The sequence below is a fragment of the Aulonocara stuartgranti genome, assembly GCF_965226115.1.
Source record: "Aulonocara stuartgranti genome assembly, chromosome: 12".
NCBI classification, from domain to species: Eukaryota; Metazoa; Chordata; class Actinopteri; order Cichliformes; family Cichlidae; genus Aulonocara; species Aulonocara stuartgranti.
In genome coordinates this window covers 38,160,337-38,186,124 of record NC_138948.1, presented here as the reverse complement: position 1 = coordinate 38,186,124, position 25,788 = coordinate 38,160,337, and the positions used below count along the sequence as shown (strand labels likewise).

Below are 25,788 nucleotides of genomic sequence, written 5' to 3'. Positions count from 1 at the left end.
ACTGGCTAATATAGTCAGGCTCGCCTCAACACACAGCTCTGACTCTTGAAGCAGTGTCACGGAGAGGGCCTGGACTCTGTAAAGTCTCGATTTACCCTCGGTGCGAGAAACTTTCAGTCCCTGTACACATTGGACACGCTGTTTTTTAGTCTGAAATTGCATGCTTCATGGCAACATATCAAAAGTTCTCATGATGCTAGGGTCATGTCCTCGGATTAAAACTCACAACTTTGAACATAAAGTAACACCTTTACATTTTTCTGACAAAATTTGAGATGGCTCTGATCAACCACCTTGAAGCTGTACCTGAAAGAGTAAGACATGTGTGATGCACCACGGACCCACACAGCGTTTTTTTATGTGTTGGGTTGTTACAGCTGTGGACCATATGGTCAGCTGCACGCTGGGAATACTTTCAGACGTGGCGCTGTGGAGCCTTTTTATATTCTCCAAATCCTCAAAAGACCTGATGCATGTGTAGAGTTTTACAGTATGTTTAGGCCCTTAGGAAGACCATGCATTTGCCTGAATATCAGTAATCAGAGCAGATACAGTAAGTGCTCAGGTCTTAATCATAACCATCATATTTAAACTTTTATACAATGTTTTATTAACAAAAACAAAAAGATAATATATAGTTGTCACCGTGCTGATGTCGATGCAGTGCATGTTTACTGCATATGTACAGGTTTGTGAAACAGCAGGGTTCAGTTTCATACCAGAGAAACATTCCTCCTTGAATTAAGATTGGACAGAAATATTTGCTAACCTATGAAATATTGGATTAAGATGATGCAAAAAAACCAACAAAGAAAGAAAAACAAACACTTTACAACTACTCAGACAGCGATTATATAAATATTTATTTCTTTCAGCTCTGGTATATCCACAAGCATGCTAAACATGAAGTAATGAAGTTGTCCTAAATGTACAGAATCATAACACTTAGCCTTCAAACAGTCTCACATGTAGCTCATGTAGAGAATGACTTGTTGTACACAGAAAGAAGGAGCAAATAAAGACAACCAGCTGGGCTTTTGCTCAGCACTGGTGAAGCAGAGCTGCAGAACGTCTTTACAAAGACAAACAACATGAGAATTACATCTCTTCTTGTAATTCCTCATCCAACGACTCATTTTGCTGCACAAGCTTAAGAGGTTTGGATTCAACAGTCTGTTTAACATAGTAAAGGGCTTCCCTGGTACATATGTGAGTTTGGACGTGGACACTCGAACATGAGCAGCTCCAGTGCAGATTAATGTGTTCCTCCAGTATGGAAGTGCTGACAGGCTGAGGAGGACGGCAGCAGGATGAAGAAAGAGCCGCAGACAGCGGCTTTCCTGAGAGACGCGGTTACATCCAGGTTTCCTGGACTGTTTCACTGTTTGCAGCTGGACACTCATTCTACATGTATGAAGAATATCTATGAGCTATGTGGGGCGATATGAGCATATATAGAAAGGCAGCTGTGCATATTAAGTCCTAACCAGGTCAGACGAACAGCTCTAGTACAGGAAAAGCAGAGAACGCCCAGTCAACATAAAAATCCAGAGTTTCTGCTGTTAGTGACAGAGACCGTTATGAAGTCTGCAAAGAAAAGGAGATTTCTGCATTGATTATAACGGTGCGCTTTATTAGGCAGAGCCCACTACATGGACTGCATACTGTACCTTCAGTAGGCAGGTTATTGGATAAAACTAATGCAGTGTAATGTAAAAGCCCTGGAACACGGGCAGCTGAATTATATGGATGGCCTTTACATGATGATGAATGACAGAAACACTCTGTACAGTGCAGGTAAACAGTTTGAACGATCATAAAGGGAGGATTTGTTGCACGTTTGCATTTATGCATCGATGGAAATATCGTAACAGTGAGTGTAATATTCAATCCATAATATTTAAATAAAATCATAAATCAAACTTCATGTTCTTTGAGTGATTATTATGCAGGACAAAGTAAAATGCACAAACATAGATTTGACAAAGGAAAGAAAACCTGATCCAGTGTGTGCCAACACATGTTCTGCATCTAGAATACATTTCAAAATGTCCCCATCTCCCAGGGAGTAAATTTAAAAGCTTTGGAATCAGTTCAATGTTGGAAAAGGCTGCAATCGCACACTGCAGCTGTTGATGCATAAAGGGAACGCTGTTTCTGCGACGCTTTAAGTTGTATATTTCTGGGGACTGTGGCCGGCGCCGTTTTTAAAATATTCTCAGTCGTTTCTTTTGTTCGGATTCTTTGATTTTAAGTTTCTTTTATGGCGACGTGTCCACAGCTACATGTAATTTTCCTTTTTTCTCATATTTTTGTTGACGCCTCAGCAGGTCGAGACCTCTTCAAAGTAAAACTGGGCGGGGATGTAGAACGTGAAGGTGTGGCTCCTCGCTGCTTTCGTCACAATGGGTACAAAAGTCGAATGCATCAAGTTTAACGTGTTATACATGACATTGTCTTTTCCCAACAAATACAAATTCACATTAAGAAATCGAATAACAGATGTGCATTTGACACAGTACTCAGGACCTCCTGCCACACTGACTGACTGAGAGGTAAGATAGCTCCTGTACATATCAGCCACTAGTTACAGCTCACAAAACCATGAAAACACAATGTCAGCTGTAGACCAAATACACAAGACCATCTGAGTTCATACAGAATTTTCAAATTATACGTGTGTGTGTGTGTGTGTGTGTGTGTGTGTGTGTGTGTGTGTGTGTGTGTGTGTGTGTGTGTGTGTGCGCGCGCACAACTGGTTAAGCCGCTGCAATCCGAAGTTTGTGATAACTGGCAGTCTTCTGCAGTTCTGTCGGGGAGTTGTGTCTCACTCCTCTTTGCACAATTCTTGTAATTCAGTCACACAGAACAGCTTCCGAGGATGAACCACCTTTTTAGGTCGTGCCACAGTATCTCAACCAGATTCAGGTCTTGACTTTGACTCGGCCACTCCAAAGTCTTCATTTTGTGTTTCTTAACCCATTCAGAGGAGGACCTGCTGGTGTGCTTTGGATCATTGTCCTGCTGCAGAACCCAAATGTGCTTCAGCTCGAGGTCACAAACAGATAGTCGGACATTCTCCTTCAGGATGTTTTGGTCGTTGGCAGAATTCATGTTTGCATTTACCACAGCAAGTCTTCTGGTCCTGAGACAGCAAAACAGCCCAGACTGTCACACCAGCAGCACCATATATCACTGCTGGTATGATGTCCCATTTCTGAAATGCTGTGTTACTTTTACACCAGATGCAATGGGACACACACCTTCCAGAAAGTTCAACCTTTGTCTCGTCAGTCCACATTCCCACTCGCTTCATCACACAGGGCTGTGCAGGTTTGGATTTTTCCCCTCTTAATCACAAACACCTTCAGTTATACATTTAATTTACTTGTGTTATCTTTGTCTAATATTTAAATTTCTTGGATGAACTGTAAGAATGCAGATGCATGTAGACATGGTGTCAGCAAGACGGAAATCAACTGAAAAACAATGTGTACATAACACACAAGAGAAGTCGCTGAGCTGAGTTGTGTTCATATCAACATTACATCCATTTAAAAATGCTGAAATAAAAGCAAAGCCTGTTCTATCAGTGAGCTCATAAATGCTGAGCACGTATGGTTGCATATGTGTGTAATAAACAGTAAAGAAATATGTAAACAAAACGGGAAAAACCAAATGTAGTTTGGCTGTTTAGGGTATGTGTCCGATCTGCGCACTGGAACAATTAAACTGACGTGTAAATATTTGTACATACAGGTGCTGCTTTTAGAGCATGAAACGTCTCTGTGTCCAGGTTCATTTGTGGAATCTCTGCAGGTAGAGGGTGGAGTCGTCAAACAATGGGTTCTTCACCTCCATTTCCCCCGTCTGAAGGAGAAGAAAGAGACAGAGGGGAAGATCTTAGATTAACACACTTCCTGTCTTGGCCCTGGGAAGTTCAGTTATTGTTTAATGTCATCAGTTTATTCCTTAGTTTGCTTATGCTTCTCATATATCTTTGCGCTTACTTTGCTCTTATTTTTTGTTTTGTGTTCCATCTTTTCCGTCTCATGACTCTAAGTCTTTGTTCTGACTCTGCAGAGTTCAGAAAGATTGAAAGAGCAGCTGAAAGGGTCGAGTGTTGCATAGAGAATCTCTGAGAAACCTTCCTGCTCTTCACACAGAAACAGCGTTGGAGACAATACAAACCCGGCCACAGTGAGTGCTGAATGAACCTTCTTCTGGATTACACGCTGTGTATTATGCAATCCATACATTATTAGTAAAACTACTGTTAAGACAGCTACATAAAAATGACATAATCTACATAATAATTTTTAAAATACTTATTAAAGGGTTTATTTATTCATTGTCATTATTCAGACAGTTCCTGTAGTTTCCCATAACTTTTGTGTGATTTATTCCTTAAATTCAGGTTGACGGGTATGACAATGATGATGATGATGATGATGGTGGTTTGATTGCACAATCCCAGGAAATGATACAGAAAATGTATAAAATCAGTATCAGCTGTAAATAATCTCCCATGGTCATATCTCAAAGTGTTGGCTGTGGGTGCTGTTTGCACAGTCGCTCATTAGGACCAGGTTGAACGCTAATAACTTCTAATTCTCTCTTACCTGTCAGCACATGGAGTTTTTACACCCACAGCTGCCTAACTAGCTAACTAGTTAAATACTGCAGGTTGGACACTTATTTGCAGGACATGCACCTGGATTCGGAGCGTCCCTTTCACAGCACAACATTTTTGAACCAGAGTCTTAACATCACAAAAGCGATGCACTAAGATTAGCGGCAGACGACTTAAATAAGCAGATATGACTGTGATCGTTTCCACTGTGACTGATAACTTACTGGGAAAGTGTAAATGGTGAGAACTGCCGGTTGTGTCAGAGTTTACTGAATCCCTGAACCAATTTAAAAGATATAAATATACAGTGCAGCCAGCGTGTAAATGGATGCACCATCACACTGCTTTTGGATACACACCAACAGTTTTCCTAAATGCTGTTTAGCGGCGTTACTACTCATGGTTGCATCGTTCACATCACAGGCGGGGAATATCGTTACCGCCAAACATCAGCTGTAATCAGTCAGGAATCTGTCACACATTCACAACTGTCCTGTCGGTTCAGTGGCTGTATCTGTACCCACATTATGCCTTAATGTTATCCTTATTTCTTGTTGATGGATTCCACTGACTCAGCATTACACCATCACAATGACACAGTGGACACAGTTGAACTTTTACTGAATGTGGAGATAAGAATGCAGCGTTTACTCACTGGTGCAAGTCCAGGACACTCATACACGGTGAAATCTCCATCCTCATTCTCCTCATCTGTTGAGGCTGCAGAGTCAGGAACTTTAGGCTCAACCCTGTGTCTGCGGAGAACACACAAATATTCAGCAAGGATAACAGCGAGACAGGATAGAGATACACATGCCAAGGTAGGATGAACATGTCTGTGCAGGGAGGGTGACTCACTTTCTCAGGGAGAGCATCTGTTGCTTCTGGTGCTGGTAGTGGTACATTTGGGCACTGTGGGCCAGCTTCTTGTCCCCAAGCTGGAAGTAAACAAGGGGTAGAGGGGAGATGAGAAGGTTCCTTCCTGAACAAGTAACCATCACAGTAGTGGACATGCAAGAAAGAGTCTCAAGCCCGAAGAGTTGGACAGCAACCAGACGCTGACATGATTCACGCCTACCGGCTATAGAAGCTAACTGCACTCCAGAGTGTCCATGGATGAGACACACCTACAATAACTGAAGGCAGGACAGTCCTGATTCCAAGGACCCTCAGAAGGAACCAGTCCCGTCCAACTACTGGCCATAACTTGGCTCAGCACCACATGGAAGCTCCATCATAGCGGCTAAGATTAACAGGCACATGGCTCAATACATGAGTGGGTGCCAGGAAGGAACTGGCAGAAACACCAGAGGGACCAAACCTTAACTATGGGTTGACTACAAGTAATCCCCTCAGTGCCCCAAACATGGATCCTGGAATGCCTACAACTGCAGAAAGAACAGAACCTTAAGAATCTTCATCAGGAATTCGTTAGGAATGTGGCGTACAACACTAGAGGCCAAGCTTTAGCCAATAGCACAAGATTTACCAAGCTCAGGGGGCTTGGTAAATCTCCCACTACTGTTCTGTATGGGCCTCAGCCAGATCATTAACAAGACTGCCTATGGGTACCGACTACAGAATGGAGCAGTTGTTAACCACCTCCTGTACATGGATGACATCAAGCTGTATGGCAGGAGTGAACCAGACATCGACTCACTGATCCACACCACTAGAATGTACAACAATGACGTGGGAATGTCATTCGAACTAGAGTATTATAGTCGGATGGTAACAAAGAGAGGAAAGGTAGACAGAACTGAGGGGATCGAACTACCAGAAAGCAACATATAGACATTGAGGACGGCTACTCAGGCAAATGGAAACCATGAAGAGGCCGCTAGGAAACCCTCTAACCACCAAATACCTGCAGAGGGTCAGACTCCTGAAGAGTCAGCTGAATGGGAAGAACATAACCTGGAAATCAACACCTACACCATCCTAGCTGTCAGATACTCTGCTGGAACTGGAATATTGTCAAGGTAGAAGGAATCGTGAAGAAAGAAGCATATATTTATAAAGATTTTTAAAGAACACCTTTATCATTCATCAGCAAAAAATGGGTCTGGATCATGACTTTGTCTTCCTACACAATCCAAAACGGAAGAAGAAACAAGTGGACATTCCTGACTGGCCTGCACAAAGATTTTACTTTAATCACACTGAACATCTGTGGGATTAAATGAAGATCACGATCCATAGCAGGAGAGTACCGAATCTAGAGGAGCTTGAGAGATTTGCCAAAGAAGAATGCACTGGGATCGTCTGTACTCCAAGATCCACTCGGTGTGTGTACTGTCAACTACCAGGGAGCAACAATACGATGGCAGACTCGAGACTGAACAATCTTAGAAGGAAAGGAGGAAGAAGAAGAAGAAGAAGGGCAAGTGGACCTACAGCAGAGCACAGCAGCTTCCAGGAATAAGAACCAAAGGCAGACATCCACCAGGGAGTCTCTTTAACAGTGAACAAATCTGATGGTACTTTTCTGAATTCATAATTCCATCAGTTTTCCCCAATCCCTCCCAGAGCCTCCATCATGACTTTTTACAGATGCCCACAGAAGGTGCCTCTCCTGATCTCAGTATCTCTCACACACTGGTGATGACTTAAACCACAAGTGTTACATTGAGAGTCGTCATTTTAGAATTCACTGATTTTCAGCCTAGTTTTTATGTAGTTACTGTTACCTTACTGTTTTCTCCCTTATTTAAATCATTAAAGCCAAGTGCAATATATTTGAGTTTTCGAGGCTTCTACATCATCAGTTTGCTGGATTTCTTTTAGAATAAATTTGATACATTGCAAAAAAAAGTCTGATGTAGCAAATATGATAAAAATATAAACTTCAAATAATTACAGCATTTTCCAAAAATTGAATTTTCCAGCGATTACTTCGATGTCGGACTTTGAAGGGTTAAGAGCTGCTTCTGGCGAACAATTCTTTCACCGGGGCCGTTTCTGACGAGGCTCCTGTGAGCAGCAGGTGGAAACTGAAGGGCCAAATATCTCAGATCCTGTGTTTCCTGTTTCTATACAGTTCATCAGGTTAAGATTTTTGTTTAAGGCGTTTCGGGTTTACATTGTGTACATTTATGCTCACTAAACAGCACTCAGATTATGAACTGCATGTGGAGCATTGGTGGTAGAGTTTAGATCCTTGCATCGCTCAGCATTGAAGGCAGTGGTGATCTGAGACAAATAAAGACACTGAAAAGTATTTTCAGTGTGTTTTCTCCTAAACATTTAGTCACATCGTTTCCTCACCAAATTCTCGAATGCCTGAGCACTCATCAGTCCAGATGAAGGGTAGTCCACTTTCTGATTGATATGAACATATTTCTGAAACCTGTAACAATAAAACAAAATAAACACAACAAAACACACATAGTGAAACATTTGGAGCTGACTGAAAAGAGCTGATAAGTTGTATTATAACACATTAACAATGACAGTTAACGTTCAAAACACATTATCTCATGAATTTCACAACAAGAGGCAGCTCTTGACTCTGTTGTTCCCAGTATGGTTGGAACAGCTCAGCTCTCTGTGACTTACATGCAAACAAGCCACGAAGAAGACTTAAGAAACCACAGAGTACATCGCAGGTCTGAAAACTGTCTGTTTCAATATTTTGTTATCTTTCAGATTCATTTAAAAATAGATTTTTTTTCTCCATCAATCTTCACAGAACACGTCTCAGTGATAAGTATGTGTAGTGTGTCACCCAAATGACTCTCAGACCATAAAAACCTCCATCCTGTAGTGGTGTAATGAAAGGAAGACTGTCCACAGTTTCCAACAACGTACTCCCGGGAAACCTGGAACTGGCAGGGATGGGTAGACTAGTGAGGGAAAGTCAATTCAGAAAAATATAAAAATGTGTGCTTCTATGTGACTGCCTCTTCTAGAGTGCTTAGGATCTCAGAGTGGGGCAAAGTTTACAGCTAAAAACCCAAAAACACTGGGTTAAGGAAGTGTGTGTGTAAGCCTGGAGGGCTCAGTCGGTGTCTGAATCTAAAGGGAAGGAAAACACTTGAGTTTAAAGATTAAGACGTTTGGCAAATACTTTTGTCCGTACAGTTTCCTGTTCTCTCTCTGAGCACATTGAACAGCTCTGTTTCTTTGTCATCTCTTTTTAAGATTTATAAGAAAAACAATAAATTACATGGAAATACTGTAAATCAAATGGTTCCAATCAATTTAGCATCTCTAACAGAATGACTATAATGATGATGGATACGTCTACAGTGCAACTGCAGGCCATCCTGTCCACTCCTGAGAGGGATAGTGGGGACCTTTTGGTTTATGCAGCACCTTAGAGAGAAAATAATAAGCTTACCTGACCCAGCAAGCCAACGCTACCAGCAGTGCCAGGGAACCTGCCACAATGACGACGCTGCTCATGACTGAGAGGAGAAACCAACAGACAGCATGAATGATAGAAGTGTTTGCTGGTCTGCAGACATCAGAGTAAGACATGATCCTTTAGTGAAAGCTTGGAGAAATGAGGGAAGAGCTGAAAGGACAGCAGCTGAAAATAAATAGATGTGAGTGAGTCAGGCCTGTTTCGTGCAGCAGCACAGACAACAACATTGATAACAGTAATGCAGTGTGGCAGAACTAATCACAGCAACGTCTGAGTTCTGTCGTGTCCTGCATTAAACTCAGGTTCAGTCCCAAGATTTTAAAGTAGGCGGGGCTTAGATCTCGTTTGACTCGATACACATGCCATGATAACATCAGGACGAGTTATTGACAACTGTGTATTTGACAACCCATGAACTTGGCTGGAGGCTGAATTGTTGATTATGTGTGCTTGAGTGCATGTGCCTCCCACACCGACCATAGCAAATCCAAGTCAGCATCTCTTTTGGGGAATTCTCATCATCCCCTCTGGTTTTACGTATTTTTGTCACATGATTATGTCTGTTGGTACCAATGACGCGTGCACTTGTTTGAAGATTTTATTGCAAATACTGTGTGTGTCCATTTTTGGTGTCCAGAGGGTGCAAAAATTAAAATCTGACACCGATACTAATGCAATCAAAGAGCTGTGTTGCTAATATTTGACATATCCAAGCCCCACCTGTGGCCCATCCCTTTAATGCTCAGTACATGGGAAATAATTAGGTTTTTTTCATGTGTTTTTTAATGAATAACTTATAACTCAAATCTAAATTGGCACTTAAATGATTAAAATCCTGAAAATGATTGCATATTTGATCATTTTGATGAGGTCTCATGTTGATAAAGTGATTTATTTAAAAAGTTATGTGTGAAGATTGTGGTTTTAATGCGGGTGTACATTTCTGCTACACACGATTCTAGAGGGAAGTCAGTTTGAGGAGGGGACAAGAACTATTTCTCTGGAGCTCTACTGGATGATGATGGTCCAACTGGATTAAGACTTTTACACCAGCAGTCACAACCGTTTTTGCTCCACGGACGGTTTAATGTCAGACAATATTTTCATGGACACCTTTAAGGTGTCGCAGAGAAACACAACAAAATGACAACAACCAAGACAAAAACTGTGGTGTTTTGTAAATATAATAATAAACGTGTGATTGTGTAACTGTATCAGCAGCGTCCTCCTGAAATGCGCCAACAACATTGAGAGTAACGTCCTGCTGAGCCTCAGCTCTGCCAGCCCGGTACCAAACGACTCACGGACCGGTACCAGTCCATGGAACGGGGGTTGGGGACGCTGATTTACACCATGGCCTCTTGCAGCAGCACATAAACCCAAACTCGATTTCGTTTAATTAAACGGTACCTCCTGTAGTGTGTGTGTGTGTGTGTGTTAAGTACACACCACAGCACTCAGGACAATGTTGGTAGACTGAAATACAGCGAGATCAGGAGGAGGCGTCGGCTTTATCCATTTTACTGCACAATTACTTTTTTCACACATGTGGTGAAAAGTAGTTTAAGTTGAATCCTCACAGCGGCCTCTGTAAGGTGACGTCTTCTGTTCTATTATTCAAAACGACTCTATAGCTCTCTTGAAATTAAGCTGGGTCCTAACTCAAGGACAGAAAGACTTACTGATGAAGACATGGTCGTCAGGAGGGTAGCGGAGGATGATGGGACTGCTCAGAGCGGCAGTGTGGTTTCTAGGGGTGGGTGAAGCGATGCTAGTTAGCAGGACACTCTGAGTAGGAGGCTGTTCCACAGAAGATGCTCTGTGAGTGTAGCCATGCTCTTCAAACTGCTTGGATGTGATCTCCTGGGAGGATGGGGCTAATACCAGAAAGTAAAGAGTGTGGATTTATTACTTCATTAGGGAATTTTGTCACATAGCAAATATGGATAAGAAGAAGAGTGTAATACCTGAGCTGTAGGACTCGGGTCTCTGTTCCCTGATGATTGCAGAGAGAAAGTCAATCTCCTCATCGAGCTCAGGGTATGGGCTCACTTTATCTGGAGGAACACAACACCAGGATTCTTACCATCTTCATCTAAACATTTGTTTACTAAAGCTCAGGTCCACCACCGAGCAGTATCTTAGCTGTTCCTAGGACTGCGCTCTTCTGGACAGAGATCTCTGATTGGGGGTCACTGTACCAAGTACTCCAATTACCACTGGGACCAGTTACCTTCACCCACATCTTCTCCAGCTCTTCTCTGAGCCCTTGGTACATCTCCAGCTTCTCCTGTTCCTTCTTCCTGATGTTGCTGTCATTCAGTATCGCTGCATCGATCAGTACGGCCGTCTCCTTCTGTTTGTCTACCACCACTGTCATTTTGTCTGTCTGTATCTGGAATAGGATGATAGGTCGGCCATTCTCGACCACCCTGGGAGTGCATCTTTACACAGACTGCACATGGATCGGCCTCTCATGGATCAGGGTGCTGGACTTGGGGTGTGTATGTGTGTGAGTTTTGTGGTATGGATATTTACCCCATACCACAAAATCATCAGCTACTGCTCCGTGTTGTCTCCTACTTATACATCCAAGCACAGTATGGAGTAGGTGGTATGACCAGAGTTGTGCTGATGTACACAGGGTGAACAGCTTCACAGTTTTAATAGCACTGTTGTTTGCAGTTATAAGCTGCCTTTGCACCTCCTACACTCATATACACCAACACACGCACCCAACATATCACTCCCAACAGTGACGAGTGGGAGGAGCAATGGGCTCCTGCATCTTCGGTATGTTTGTATGTGTGCCGTGTGAGAGACATGCCAGTGCTCCAGGAGAGCTGACCTCTGGTTCTCTAGGGCTCTTGCCCTTTGACCATGAGGGCTCTTCAGTACTGTTGGAGGGCTGCAGATCCTCTGGGTCTTCTGGGCCATTTTCCTGGGAGGCATCACCCTCATTATGAAGTATGTTTCATCACACACACACACACACAGTGAACATCCAGCAACAACGAGTTAGTTGAAACATGACAACATGGAACATGTGGAACTGCTTCTAAGGAAATTGTTAATCGGTTAAATGAGTTGTTTGCAGGCAGTCGTTGTGTTTCCAGTGCGGAGCTTCATTTGTCCAAACCGTCTGTACGCACTCACTTCTCCAACTCTACCAAAGAGGTGTGGCCATATTAATGAACAGAGAGACAAACGTCACAACTTGCAACAATATAACAGATCCAGAAGTTAGATTAATAATACTTCTTTAATCAATATATGCATGTATGTAGTACTAGTATTTATGGAACAAATGTTAATGACCCATCTTTGTTACATTGTTTTTCACCTCACTCTCTGGTCACTGACACCACACTTATAATACGGACTTCAACTTTCAACCCAGAAACTGCCAGGCTCAGTCCAGCAGTGAGTGAAAGAACCTGCACGTCTACACACAGTCTGAGTGACTTTGGTCTGTGCAGTGTTTGGTCATCATCCCACTCTCAGGGATTTCATCTCCTCTTCCTCAGCACACCACTCAAACTCTCGTTTAGTTAGCAGCTCCATTATGATGGATGTTACAGACACTCAGATTCCCTCTATCACCATCAGTGCACCAGTCACACCACCAATTAGGAACTGAAGATTTAATACTTTGTTACTGGAAAAACTGGTTTCAATGTTCAAAACCTGAGAAATTCTTCAGAATTGTATGAGGTCTACTAACACACAGTGAGTGAAGAAGAAACACCCAGTGCATCTATTGCAGCATAACTAAGGGAGGATTCAGGGTCACCTGGTCCAGCCCTAACTATATGCTTTAGCAAAAAGGAAAGTTTGAAGCCTAATCTTGAAAGTAGAGATAGTGTCTGTCTCCTGAATCCAAACTGGAAGCTGGTTCCACAGAAGAGGGGCCTGAAAACTGAAGGCTCTGCCTCCCATTCTACTTTTAAATACTCTAGGAACAACAAGTAGGCCTGCAGAGCGAGAGCGAAGTGCTCTAATAGGGTGATATGGTACTACAAGGTCATTAAGATAAGATGGGGCCTGATTATTTAAGACCTTGTATGTGAGGAGCAGGATTTAGAATTCTGGATTTAACAGGAAGCCAAAACAGGAGAAATCTGCTCTCTCTTTCTAGTCCCTGTCAGGACTCTTGCTGCAGCATTTTGGATCAGCTGAAGGCTTTTCAGGGAGTTTTTAGGACATCCTGATAATAATGAATTACAGTCGTCCAGCCTGGAAGTAATAAATGCATGAACTAGTTTTTCAGCGTCACTCTGAGACAGGATATTTCTAACTTTAGAGATGTTGCGCAAATGGAAGAAAGCAGTCTTACATATTTGTTTAATATGTGCATTGAAGGACATGTCCTGGTCAAACATGACTCCCATGACTTCTCACATATTTACTATATCTCAGGTTACCTGTTGGAAGATCTTGTACAAAAAGTTAATGCATGTTCTGCAGGAACTAATATGCACTAAAAGTTGGAATACAGAATCTAATTGCGTGAATACAGAACATTCTGGTCATCCTGTGAAAAGAGTGAGTAATATGAGGTAGGAGCACCTACCTTTAACAGAATGAGTGTGAGGAGCATGTCTCCTCTTGACCACGCAGCGTCCACGGGAGTTTTCCACCAGGGGGCGCAGACAAGGCCCACAGTGGGAGCTGCCAGGCCGGCAGAAGTGTCTTCCTGCCAGGGCACATTCTAAACTCCGAGGGCACAGAGGAGAACCTGTACATGAACATACGACACAGCACAGCACTATTTTTCAAAATACTCTGAAGTGAAGACGTCTCACGTTTCTATTTTCATTTTACACTTAGAATTTTTATTTTACTTTAATTACGTTTTTATTTCAGCATCTCAGTGGTCACATTTTGCTCCCTGGATTTACAGTGAAATCCTCTCTCAGGCCATTAGTGACAGAATCATTACAACAGCACACAATTCATTATGTATGTTTTAGATCTTAGACATGTGTTAACATGCCAACAGAGTGACGCCTCCTCTGTTGGTTAGCACCAGTATGGAGGCATAAAAACACATGATATTCTTCTCCAGCAGCTTGAATTTCTAACAAATATTCACTTAGTGGAAACAGAGAACAGCTACTCTGACAGACTTGTGACGGTAACTGAGCCGTGCTACATTACACTGAGTGTAAAAACAAAAAAAGACAGAAAGTCTCCTCAGACAAGCAGAGATCCGTAAGTGAAACCAACAAAGTGACACTGGACCCTCAATGGTACCAACTTGTCAAACAGGTGATTAAGCAGGACCGTCCTGAAGCATGTTTTATACACTTCTGAATGCTAATGAGGACCTTACAAAACGCTCATCTCATCGTGTTCAACAGAAAATGAAATTAGCAAATGAGCCCAAAAACGTGTCTTTTCCTGACAGACTTCTACAGAAACTACACGTCTGTTTGCAAATGAACAAGTTTCTGTCAGATCAGGAAACAAGCTGCTAACTTTTTTTCTTTATGCATCACAAACCCACACAGGAGCTGAACGAGCCGGGCTAAAGTACTCTGAGATATTCTATGTGCGAGGCTAAGCACTGTTTGTAGCATTTTAATAATATTTTTGAAAAAGTCTTTAAGGGACAAATATATCAAACAAGATATTCTCTTCAGTTTGGTGCTAATTTTCTAAATATTTATAAAAATATAAAGTACTGAGCAAAGTCTTAATGAAGCCCTTTCATCTCTTTGTGTATTCCTTCCAACTAACAATTAGCCTGATAAGTTTTAAGGGAGCTTTAAGCCAGTGGTGTCAGAGTCGTTTTACACCGTGGGCCACATACAGCCCACTTTGATCTTCAGTGAAAGAAGTCACATGTTTAACTGTTTTTCTATGAGATGAAGAAAAAGCTGCTGTGACAAATAAGGAAGTCTGCCAGCACAACTCTTTGGACTTAAACTGTAAGAGCTAAATGTATAAAATAGCTCATTGCCCAGACTGTCCAGTTGTTTGTTTTGTAGTTTAAAAAAGCCAGAAGAAATGTCTTTGATTTGAGACACAGCTAAGTGCTTTGCATGTTTGCATAATTTGTGAAAGTTGACATTTCTTTGGTGTCCAATAGCAGAAATTAGGCTTTCTCATCAGAGGTTTAGGGGAAAAACAGCAACATTGTACACAACTGTACAGTGGTGTGTAATGAACAAGCAGACAGATACAACAGATGTGGTGGTACAGCTTGTTAAACCAGATGTTCTGGTCTGTACCACTGCACTTCCTGTCTTTGGAACATCTGCCCAAGCAACAGCTCTCCAGGCTTTGGAATGTCGTTTTTAATCAAATCAAATCAAATCAAATCAAATCAAATCACTTTTTATTGTCACATCACATGTGCAGGCACACTGGCACAGCACATGTGAGTGAAATTCTTGTGTGCGAGCCCCACAAGCAACAGAGATGTGCAAACACAACAACACAAACGAGCAAAATACAAGAATGGCCAACCTGAAACTAATAAATATATGTACAATATATAATAGTGTATGCATTTCTGGATGTGTATACTAAATATTTTCCTACGTGTGTGTGTGTGTGTGTGTGTGTGTGTGTGTGTGTGTGTGTGTGTATACACATTTTTACAAATTAAATAGTAAAAAAATAAAATAAAATAATAATAATAATAATAATAAAATATATAAAATATACAGAGTTGAATATGTGCAAAACAAGTGGCATTTATATACAGTGTGGAGTGCATAATGTTAAAGTTCCAGTAGTGAAGCTGAGGTGTCTATGACGTGTTCAGCAGTCTGATGGCCTGGTGGAAGAAGCTGTCTCTCAGTCTGCTGGTACGGGACCGGATGCTGCAGAACCTCCTTCCTGATGGAAGCAGTCTGAACAGTTTATGGCTGGGGTGACTGGAGTCCTTGATGATCCTCCCCGCTTTCCTCAGGCACCGCTTCCTGTAGATGTCTTGGAGGGAGGGAAGCTCACCTCCAATTATCCGTTCAGAGCACCGCACTACTCTCTGGAGAGCTTTGCAGTTGTAGGCGGTGCTGTTGCCATACCAGGTGGTGATGCATCCAGTGAGGATGCTCTCAATGGCACAGTGATAGAAGGTCCTGAGGATGCGGGGGCTCATGCCGAATCTTTTCAGTCTCCTGAGAAAGAAGAGGCGCTGCTGCGCCTTCTTCACTGTTTTGTTTGTGTGTACTGACCACGTAAGATCCTCAGCCAGGTGTACGCCAAGGAACCGGAAGCTGCTCACTCTCTCCACAGCAGCGCCGTTGATGGTGATGGGGGTGTGTACTTCTCTGCACCTCTGGAAGTCCACTATCAACTCCTTTGTCTTTGCGACGTTGAGGGTGAGATGGTTGTCTTGACACCAGTGGGTCAGGGCGCTGACCTCCTCCCTGTAAGCCGTCTCATCACCGTTGGTGATAAGACCCACCACTGTAGTGTCGTCCGCAAACTTCACAATGATGTTGGAGCTGTTAGTGGCTGTGCAGTCGTAGGTGTAGAGTGAGTACAGGAGAGGGCTCAGTACACACCCCTGTGGAGCACCAGTGTTCACTGTGACGGGGGATGAGGTGATGCTGCCCAGTCTGACCACTTGGCGTCTGTCAGACAGGAAGCTAAGGATCCAGCTGCAGAGGGAGCTGCTCAGTCCTAGATCCTGCAGTTTCCTGTCCAGCTTCGAGGGAACGATGGTGTTGAATGCTGAGCTGTAATCTACAAACAGCATTCTCACATACGTGTCTCTCTTCTCCAGGTGTGACAGGGCAGTGTGTAGTGTCAGGGCTATGGCATCATCAGTGGACACTGGCTGCTTTTTCAACCGTTTCAGTCTAATCTTTGCACCTGAACAAACAGTTTTTGTGTGTGTTAAGTCAGTTAACAGAGTTAATGGTGACGTATAAATTATTCAAGCATCAAAAAGCCAACTATGAAGGGCTGTTGTGTCTACACACACAGTTTAACATGTGTAAAACTAATTTTTGTATTAACAAGATGATTCCCAAATAGCCTTTAAAGATACACATAAAGTGTTTTATTTGTCATTTGTACACATACACTAGATGTGGGTACATAGAAAATACTGTGCAGAGCTGAGAGTCAGGGTCAGATAAACATAGGTAGAAAAAAAACATGTCAAGTAGTTTCAGAGAGCGCCGTGGTATGAGAAAACCTTTGTCATTTAGAGATGTATTGCATGTTGAAATGTGTATTGCACCAACTAAATTAGATTGTGCGTGTGTCTGTCCTTATTTTGTTTCTCCCATCAGGAATACTGTGGCAGGAAAGGAGCTGTTATGGAAGCGTGCTGTGTGCATATCATCAGACTCTGCTCGGCTCAGGCTGGATGTTCAGAGGAGGCTGTGACCTGGATGATAACCATCTCTGATGATAGAGTTGGTACCACAGGGACCCCCACAGCCGTGTGTCAGTCCACTCCTGTACCACCTCTTCACATAAGCACTTGTTTTACTTCAGTTATTTTCTACGATCAGAGTTCAGTTTATTCTTTATTTTAGTTAGTTGCGTTTTTCCTGAAATCTTACGCTTATTTCAGATGTTTTGTCTATGTTGAAGAGGTCATTCTCCTCTGTTTGGGCCGTGATGTTTTAGATGACGTGCCTGTAACTGGACTCCTCCGGCAGCTTTATGAGGCCCAGGATGCTCGTGTCATCAGCATACTCGATCCTGCCAGTGTCAAGCTAGGTGGCAACACAGTCATGGACGCACAGGGTGAAGAGTTTAGGGCTGAGACTGACGGTGAGCTCAGAGGAGACCCTGCCTCCCATCCTGAACACCTCTGCTCTGGAGGTTAGAAAGTCCAACTTTCCTGGTCTGATTGTGTTGAAGACAGAACTGTAATCCAGGAAAAGCGTAGGTTCTATTGCTATCCAGGTACAGCAGGCCAGCACATGAGTACCAGTGGCACCAGTGCACTTTCTGTCCTGGTATTAATAGCTCTCACTGTGACTAGGCTAGCCTTTAGCTGTCTGATGTAGGCAGATCTTAGCAGACATGTCACATGGTCAGATTTACCAAAGGCTTGGTTCAGTGCATGCCTTCCTGATGTTACTGTAACAGTTTTGGCGTGCTTTTTCAAACGTTCCAGTGATTACATTCTCCTAGAATGATGCGAACACTGTCCAAATGTGTGTTTTTGTGCTTACTGATCATGTGGTGCATCCTTTGCAGAGGTGGGAATGTACACAACACTCGAAATGTTACATTGCTGTCCTCTGGATAAATAAAAAGAATTGCACTTTAAAGTCAGGTATTCCATATCCACTAGCTTAACATTTGCCAGATCTTGGCATGGAGTCGCTTAAGTATTCTGAGGACATTGGATAAATAGATGGAAAAAAAGTGGCAAGCCTAAACAGCTATCTGCAGCTGATGAACTATATCTGAATGTAACATTCTAGAGAAGTAGGAAAACAATCTGGCAAAGACATTACATAGCACCTGAGAGACACATCTGGGACTTCTGTTGATACATTTACTGTTTCAGAAAGGGCCTTAATGGAAGAGTGGATGTCCCACATAGTTCTGACTGTGTTGACTATTTGTCTGAGGTTCAGACGTCAGTGATGAATCCACAAACCTTCACACACCGTAGATGAAAATAACTAAGTGTGTTTCCTTAAAAGACAAAGGAACTTCAGATCTGTTTGCCAATAATATTGGTTTCTATTCCTGAATTCCGAGTCCCCAAAGATCGTTTAGACACTTAAACGATCTTGATTCAAGAGTTGGGAGTTCGCCTTGTAATCGGAAGGTTGCCGGTTCAAGCCCCGGCTTGGACAGTCTCGGTCGTTGTGTCCTTGGGCGAGACACTTCACCCGTTGCCTACTGGTGGTGGTCAGAGGGGCCGGTGGCGCCAGTGTCCGGCAGCCTCGCCTCTGTCAGTGCGCCCCAGGGTGGCTGTGGCTATGATGTAGCTGCCATCACCAGTGTGTGAATGTGTGTGTGAATGTGTGTGTGAATGGGTGTGTAAAGCGCTTTGGGGTCCTTAGGGACTAGAAAAGCGCTATATAAATACAGGCCATTTACCATTTTTTTAATGTGCACCTGCAGACCAACAGGGATCAGAGAACAGCACCAACTGTTTCCTACCATAATAAACTTGGTGGGCCAGTCAGGGCAGCCTGCTGTATCTAGGCCAGATGGACAGACAGATGGTCAGCTTAACACTTACAACCATGATTTTAGGGTGGCATGGGGCTTCGTCAGTCACTGGCTAATTGATCCCGGGACTATACTCGGCACAAATGTTCCTGTATTACTATGCCAGTCAGTAATGTTATGGCTCTCCATGTATGCCATGCACCCTGCTGGATTGTCTCGTCTTTACACAGCCTGCACCTGGGGTCTTGCCTGGTGTGATAGACCCCAGCCTCTATGGATCTTGTGCTCAGAGCTTGTGCTGCCATGATTAGTGCCTCTGTGCTGTCTTTCAGTCCAGCCACTGGTAGGATTTCTCAGTATAACTTCTTCTGTCTGCCCGTGGGACATGCTGTGCAGGGACCAGCCCTTCCATGATGGTGCCTCTTGGTTATGAAGGGTATCTGACGACAGGCAGATTGTTTTTAGCATTCAGCTGACTCCTCGGGACTTGCCTGAGCCTCTGTCTGATCCTGGTTCTTCCCACTGTATCAGTTCCTAAGGACTTGTGTGACCGTGTGCAGGTGTTTGGTGTTGTGGCTTTCCTGGCCTGTTGGTTCCCATTTCCCTGTGGAATTCTTTGTATTCCTTGTAGCTGTACTCCTGTCTACAATCTCTCCTTCTGGTAGTGTAATCAGATTAGTCCTGACTACCTTCCCTCATTTACATAAATATGTATGTGAGTATGCGGCCATTTAATAATCACACACACATAGAAATAAACACATATAATAAAATGTGATGTGTTACAAATAAAACAGAAATATAATAAGAATTCTTCTGATAAAAATCTTACAAATCTCAAATGGGTAGTAAAGAAACAGCACACCAAAATATTTTAGGGTTTTTTAGAGGGATCAGCATACTTGGTGTATTTCCTCGTTACTGTAAGTCTTTAACTATAACAGCTTGCATCAAACTGGCATTGACCTAATTAAGCATTAACAGCTCCATGTGTAGAATGAGATTGGATCGCCATACTTTCTATAAAGTTGTGCAAAGGTAGTTCGCATTTTGTTTTCTGACTGTTACAGTTTGCTAAACATAACACAGTCTGGTGGATTTACACGTTATACCTAAAAAACAAACAAACAAAAACGAAGCTAAAATAAATCAGGCAATGAGAAGCAAATGAATACATTTCTATCATTTTTATTTCCAGTACAGCAAAAACATCCCTCTTTAGGAATATTAACTGCTACGGAGACTTAAACATTTACTTGAAAACCTTTAATTATTCAAAAATCACTTTTTAAATGCCCACTCATTAGGCAGAGTGCCCATATGTTACCCAAGCACATTGCACAGAAATAAGACAGCAGCTGTGGTCTCCATCACACAGCACGGTCCATAATCAGGTTGTGGTCGAACACCCCGAACAGGAGTCTAGATTTAGCTCATCAACAGTCATCGCTATGGGCCTGACGTGTCTAAACTGAACGAACCGAGATTCTTAACAGTTCGTTCATCTGACAAACACTCGTTTGAACCTTTGTTTGAATAAAGATACTACATGATAAGAACACCAGCTGATCCCTGGCACGTTTTAGGCGTTCAGGTTGTTTGTGCATCCAGCAAGCGCTAATTTACAAATGGCCATTAATGCCCATAAAACCATTGTTGTCCATGAAGTATTAGACAGTGGGCTACCACGGTGAACTGAGCGGCATGTTCTTTCACTGACCACACAGACTGTGATATGTTATGGATCAGTTCTGTATGTACCCCCATTCTGCCACACACAATAACTAAAGCACCAAATGTGGGTTAATCCACCACTGGAAACAGAAACAGCTGTTTTTTAAAATGATGTATATTGTTTTTAAAAGCATCACAGATCTATAGATATGAGCTATAAAAGGAACTGGAACTTCAGACCTGTGTCATCAGCATGACTCTACGTGGCCGCTGACGTCTGTGACAGGGAGCTCTTCAGCTGTGACATCAGGAATGTGCTCCTGAGAACCTCCAGGCCACAGCAAACAAACTCTGTTTAGATAACAGATTTGCTAACAAATGCATGTGGAACAACACCTGGAAAACATATTCTTCCTCTTCGCTGCCTAATAGGATCTGTGCAGTTGTGCTCTTCCAGCCTGACACAACACCACACATCACAGGGTGAGAATACCCCAGAACTACTGTAGTACCACCCCCACTGTCTGCACTGCGCTGGCATGCATGCACTACAGCCCAGCAAACATATGTGTACATCTTAACCCTGGAAACGAAAGACTCAGTGACGACCAGCATGATGCAACCATTACAAGCTATGCTGTAGCGTCACCTTTAACTTCTTTTTCATACGGCAGCTGTTACTGACTCAGTGTCATCTGAGTCATCTTCAAATAAATCAGTATATGCAGGTAAAAACAGACAATCCCCGTTAGGATAAACACTTTGTCCCTGCAGGCTGACAACATCAAATCACTTTAGACTGAAATCCCATAATATACACAGCAATATACACACTGAATGGAGCAAACAGTAACTGGCTTCATATATTCACTGGGCTAACATATGCCCATTAGATGTCATCCTCATAGACGGATTTCTGTAGAGAGCACCTCCACAATGAGAACTGTTCCCAGGGTGATGGTGCGCAGTGCCGGAGGCCCCGCGCGGTTTCATAAAGCCTCCAAATGCGTTTCCTTACCTGCCAGGCAGCTTCTCAGCGCCAAAAGGGCAACGAACACCACCGTGTGTCCGAGCAGACGAGCCCTCATCCTGGGCACAGACACCAGACGAAGGCGGAGGACGGGGAGATGGTGGCGGCACTGATCATTCCCCCATCCTCCGGTGTTTAGAGAGGAGAGGGACGCAAGAAGACAAAGCAATAACGAAAAACGGCGAAGACACGAGGATCAGCGAGTGTCGTCGGGACGCTGCTCTGCGTGTTTTCCGCAGGATGTCTGCATTTTCCTAGGGCCCTGCTCCTACCGGACAGCAGTCCCTGCTGCTGCTGCTGCTGAGGCTCAGCTGTGGCAGAACGACGCCAGGCTATGACGCAAGCACGCTGCACGGCCTTCACCTGCCGCTGACATCAAACGCGTCTAAAGTCCGATATCACTTTATGCAGAATCACATGTTTTTATACTCATCGTCACAATGTTTGTGTGCAAAAAGAGAAACCCTTTAAATCCTTGTTAAACCGAGCCTGGAGCATGATGTCACTCAGAGGGTCCAGCTGTTTGTCTTGAAATGGTAACTATATCTTTTTTCTTTTAAATAATTTCGAGTTTTATCTCAAAATGATATTGTTTTTTCTTAATGTGGCCCTACTACTCCTTTGTATGGTCTGTAGCTAACCTGGTGTAACCAGGCGAGCAATGTGCGATTGGACATGTGGGGCATTATGTCCACTCAACAAATTTCTTAAAACATCTCCGTCAAATACAAAGAAATAGAGGAAACACAGTCGACTTAATCTTTACACCCGGAGATCCGGTGGGAATGAAAGCAACAAGGAAATGCACAAACCGGAAACATGTGCTACACGGTTATTTTGATTTTTACTACACTGATCCCAGAAACATGTGGAAGGGTGGAAACACATCACTGGGTACAAAAGGAGGGACGTGGACTGAACACACGCTCTGCTCGAGTCATCTTACTCCACCCACAACACCAAGTCTCCACTCTCGCTGCTCTCAGGGGGGCTGCCAGGACACCGCAGAGGATCATCTCCACGAAGAGTTCATGAAGTTAGTGCCATAAGGTGTCCTCTGCACTTGGTTTATATATTATTATTATTATTTTATTATTATTATTATTATTATTATTATTATTATTTTTTTTAATTATTATTATTATTTTTATTATTTTTATTATTATTTTTTTTATTATTTTATTATTATTATTATTATTATTATTATTTTATTATTATTATTATTATTATTATTATTATTAATTTTTTAAAATTATTATTATTATTTTTATTATTTTTATTATTATTATTATTTTTTTTTATTTTATTTTTTTTATTATTTTTATTATTAATTTTTTTTATTATTATTATTATTTTTTTATTATTATTATTTTTTATTATTATTAATTTTTATTATTATTATTATTATTATTATTATTATTATTATTATTATTATTATGTTAACTTTTCTTTTGTTCTGTGTTTTTTGTTCTTAATATGTTGAATAAAATGCTCTTTTTTCAGCAATGGGAGTTTTGAATTATGAGTGTACAGCACACAAAGTACTGTGATTAGGTATGTGTACAGATAAGAATGTATTTATTATTATTATTGATATCACTTATGATTCAGTTGATAATCAGGTTATGTGCGGTCTAACACCCCGATGATGCTGATCACCATCATTACATTCATGCAAATGAACTTCATGCTGTGTGGTCACATGTTGGTGCATGTTGGAGGTGTTTGCCCTCTTTGTTGTGATCAGTGTTGGAGTCATTACTCAGAAAAAAGTAATGCATTACTCAGAAGACCTTTGTTAAAAGTCATGGTTCTTAAAACCAAAAATGACTGGATTACTTCCTGCTCCCTGATATCTGCATCAATGTTCCCGACCTGGCTGCCCATATTTCCAGGGACTCCTCCCATGGTCTTTCTCCTGCATTTGAGCAGCTGTCACGACCAAGAGGAGGAGAACGACCTATGTTCCTCAGAAAGGAAGATGATGATGAAGATGATGAGCAGGAGACATCATCTGAAGATTGAGTCGTAGGCCTCCACAGTTAGAAACTGCAGCAAGTAACAACAAAGGAGCCAGCACCACCTGCACACTGTGGACCCTCTCTCTGCTCATTTTTCGTGTGTTACAGTATGAATTTGGATTTTATTGTTTCCTGCTGCCTCCTTTCCTGTTGGATTGTATCTACAGAGAAGAAATAAGTGCGTCTTCAGGCCTCGATGTGCTCGTTCTCCTCTTTAATCTCGCTTCTTCCAAAGAGTAGAGTCAAATCAGCATTAGCTCAGAGTTTCATTAGATAAATATAATTCAAGTGATTTGATTATTTCACTTTGTGAAACAGTAAAGACAAAAACCTGAGTGTTATTATTCATTAGGATGAACAAGTCCTACAGGTCACTCCAGGCTTTAAAGGAAACAGACACTTTTCCTGTTAGTTACAACAGTGACTCAGTTATACAAACGCCGACAAGCTCAACACCTGTCGGCATTCTTAACGGGGAGACAGAACACCTGTCACTTGTTGAAGAGTTATTCGTCTGCTTTGCTGTGCTTGAAAGAGCAAGAGCAGAATATTAAATGCGAGTTATCTCCCCAGACTTGAGCTGTCACAGAATCAGTGTTTGTTCTGCACAAGCTAGAAGCTGCCGTGACATTTACAAATAAACAAGATTAAATGTGTTTCCACCTAAAAGACTTTCATTAGATTATCACACTAACTGTGACTAACTGCAACATTTCACCCTTTCACACTTAGATCTGAAATAGTCGAGGTTCAGACGTTCAGTGGACCATGAAGCTTGTTTGTAACGTACGCTGCTGGGATCTTGTGATGTGAGCTGTTTGACTCTCAGGTTTTGTTTCCACTGAGCCTGCACGCCTATGTTTATGAGATATTTCCACCAGACATGGAAATGGGGAAATAAATCTCATTTGTCTCAGTAATTGCTAATACATTAGTGGATGTGATCTCTCATGAACTTCACACTGTTCTGCTGATGTGCTAAAAAGTGATTCGCAGTTTTTCTGTGTACCTTTGCTCACAGAGGGAATTTGAAGGGTTTATATATATATAAAAAAAAGAAATGACTTATTACTAATTATCTTTGTGACTTCATGACTTTATTCCTGTGCTGTTAAGCAGCTGTAAATCTCTTGATAGTACTGTGATGTTTCCTTCGCCCCTTTAGTGAAATCTTTTTTGAAAAATACATTTTTAATGTCAATTACATTTTTTTTTAATGAAAGTGAAACAGTGGTAGCAGCTTCGACCTTTGACCTTGCCTGTTCTTTCTGACTCATCTTCAAGTTTTCATTAGAGACACGTCTGGAAATGATTTTACATTAAGTGATTCACAATAGTTCAAATATGGAAAATCTATGTTGCCGAGCAGAAATGCCTCTTTGGTTAGACTGAGGATGAATTCACCTGATGCCTGAATAGACTTTCTGTTAAATGTAGAGAAAAAGAATAGACTTGAGTTACAGCTGAATTACTTCCTGTTTTTCTCTTTGGAAGCACAGCTGGTTTCTGTGGAGGTGCTTTAATGAATTTGCAGTGCAGTGTGCTGCTCGCTCTGTTGGTCGAAGTTAGTGGCGCTCACCCAGCATCCTTTTCCCAATCGTGTTTAAATCCGACGTGTTGGCTGATACTGTCGTCCAGCCGTATTCACACTTTGGATTCTGGTATTTCGGTGGATGGATATCCTGCACGAGTCGTCACAGTCCACAGCAAAAATCATGATTTTCTTTTATACGTGTGTGTACTCGTAATAAACAGACATACGACTCACATATTCAAAGCTCAGGCCAAATGACTTTGATTTGTAAAGATGAGAATCTTGGCACCTCAAAGCAACAGAGGCGTGAAGACACGAGCATCCAATCACAAATCAGCCTGGACCAGTATCCAGCAATAACAGCTTCACTGCTCCTGTAAAGATGTTGCTCTTTAATTACAAAACTGCTGCACTGTG

The 25,788-nt window shown here is 42.2% G+C and overlaps 1 protein-coding gene across 1 annotated transcript; it reads right to left on the bottom strand.

Annotated features, from left to right (window-relative positions):
- Nucleotides 1-839: 839 nt before the first annotated feature.
- npdc1b (neural proliferation, differentiation and control, 1b) lies at nucleotides 840-22,161 on the bottom strand. The gene is made up of 9 exons (XM_082555349.1): nucleotides 21,805-22,161; nucleotides 13,576-13,740; nucleotides 10,970-11,059; nucleotides 10,685-10,879; nucleotides 8,976-9,042; nucleotides 7,901-7,982; nucleotides 5,492-5,571; nucleotides 5,289-5,388; nucleotides 840-3,870 (listed from the first exon to the last, which is right to left on the bottom strand). Exons 1-9 carry the CDS (start codon nucleotides 21,872-21,874, stop codon nucleotides 3,799-3,801), a joined length of 921 nt encoding a protein of 306 aa, XP_082411475.1. The 5' UTR covers nucleotides 21,875-22,161; the 3' UTR covers nucleotides 840-3,798.
- Nucleotides 22,162-25,788: the final 3,627 nt, after the last annotated feature.

Bases quoted from the DNA above. Each gene is read 5' to 3' on its own strand.
- npdc1b (XM_082555349.1), bottom strand. From the start codon at position 21,874: ATGAGGGCTCGTCTGCTCGGACACACGGTGGTGTTCGTTGCCCTTTTG. The intron at 7,983-8,975 runs GTAAGCTTATTA...TTATTGTTACAG, and splicing joins GCGTTGGCTTGCTGGGTCAG to GTTTCAGAAATATGTTCATA. The intron at 5,389-5,491 runs GTGAGTCACCCT...TGTTCTCCGCAG, and splicing joins CAGATGCTCTCCCTGAGAAA to ACACAGGGTTGAGCCTAAAG.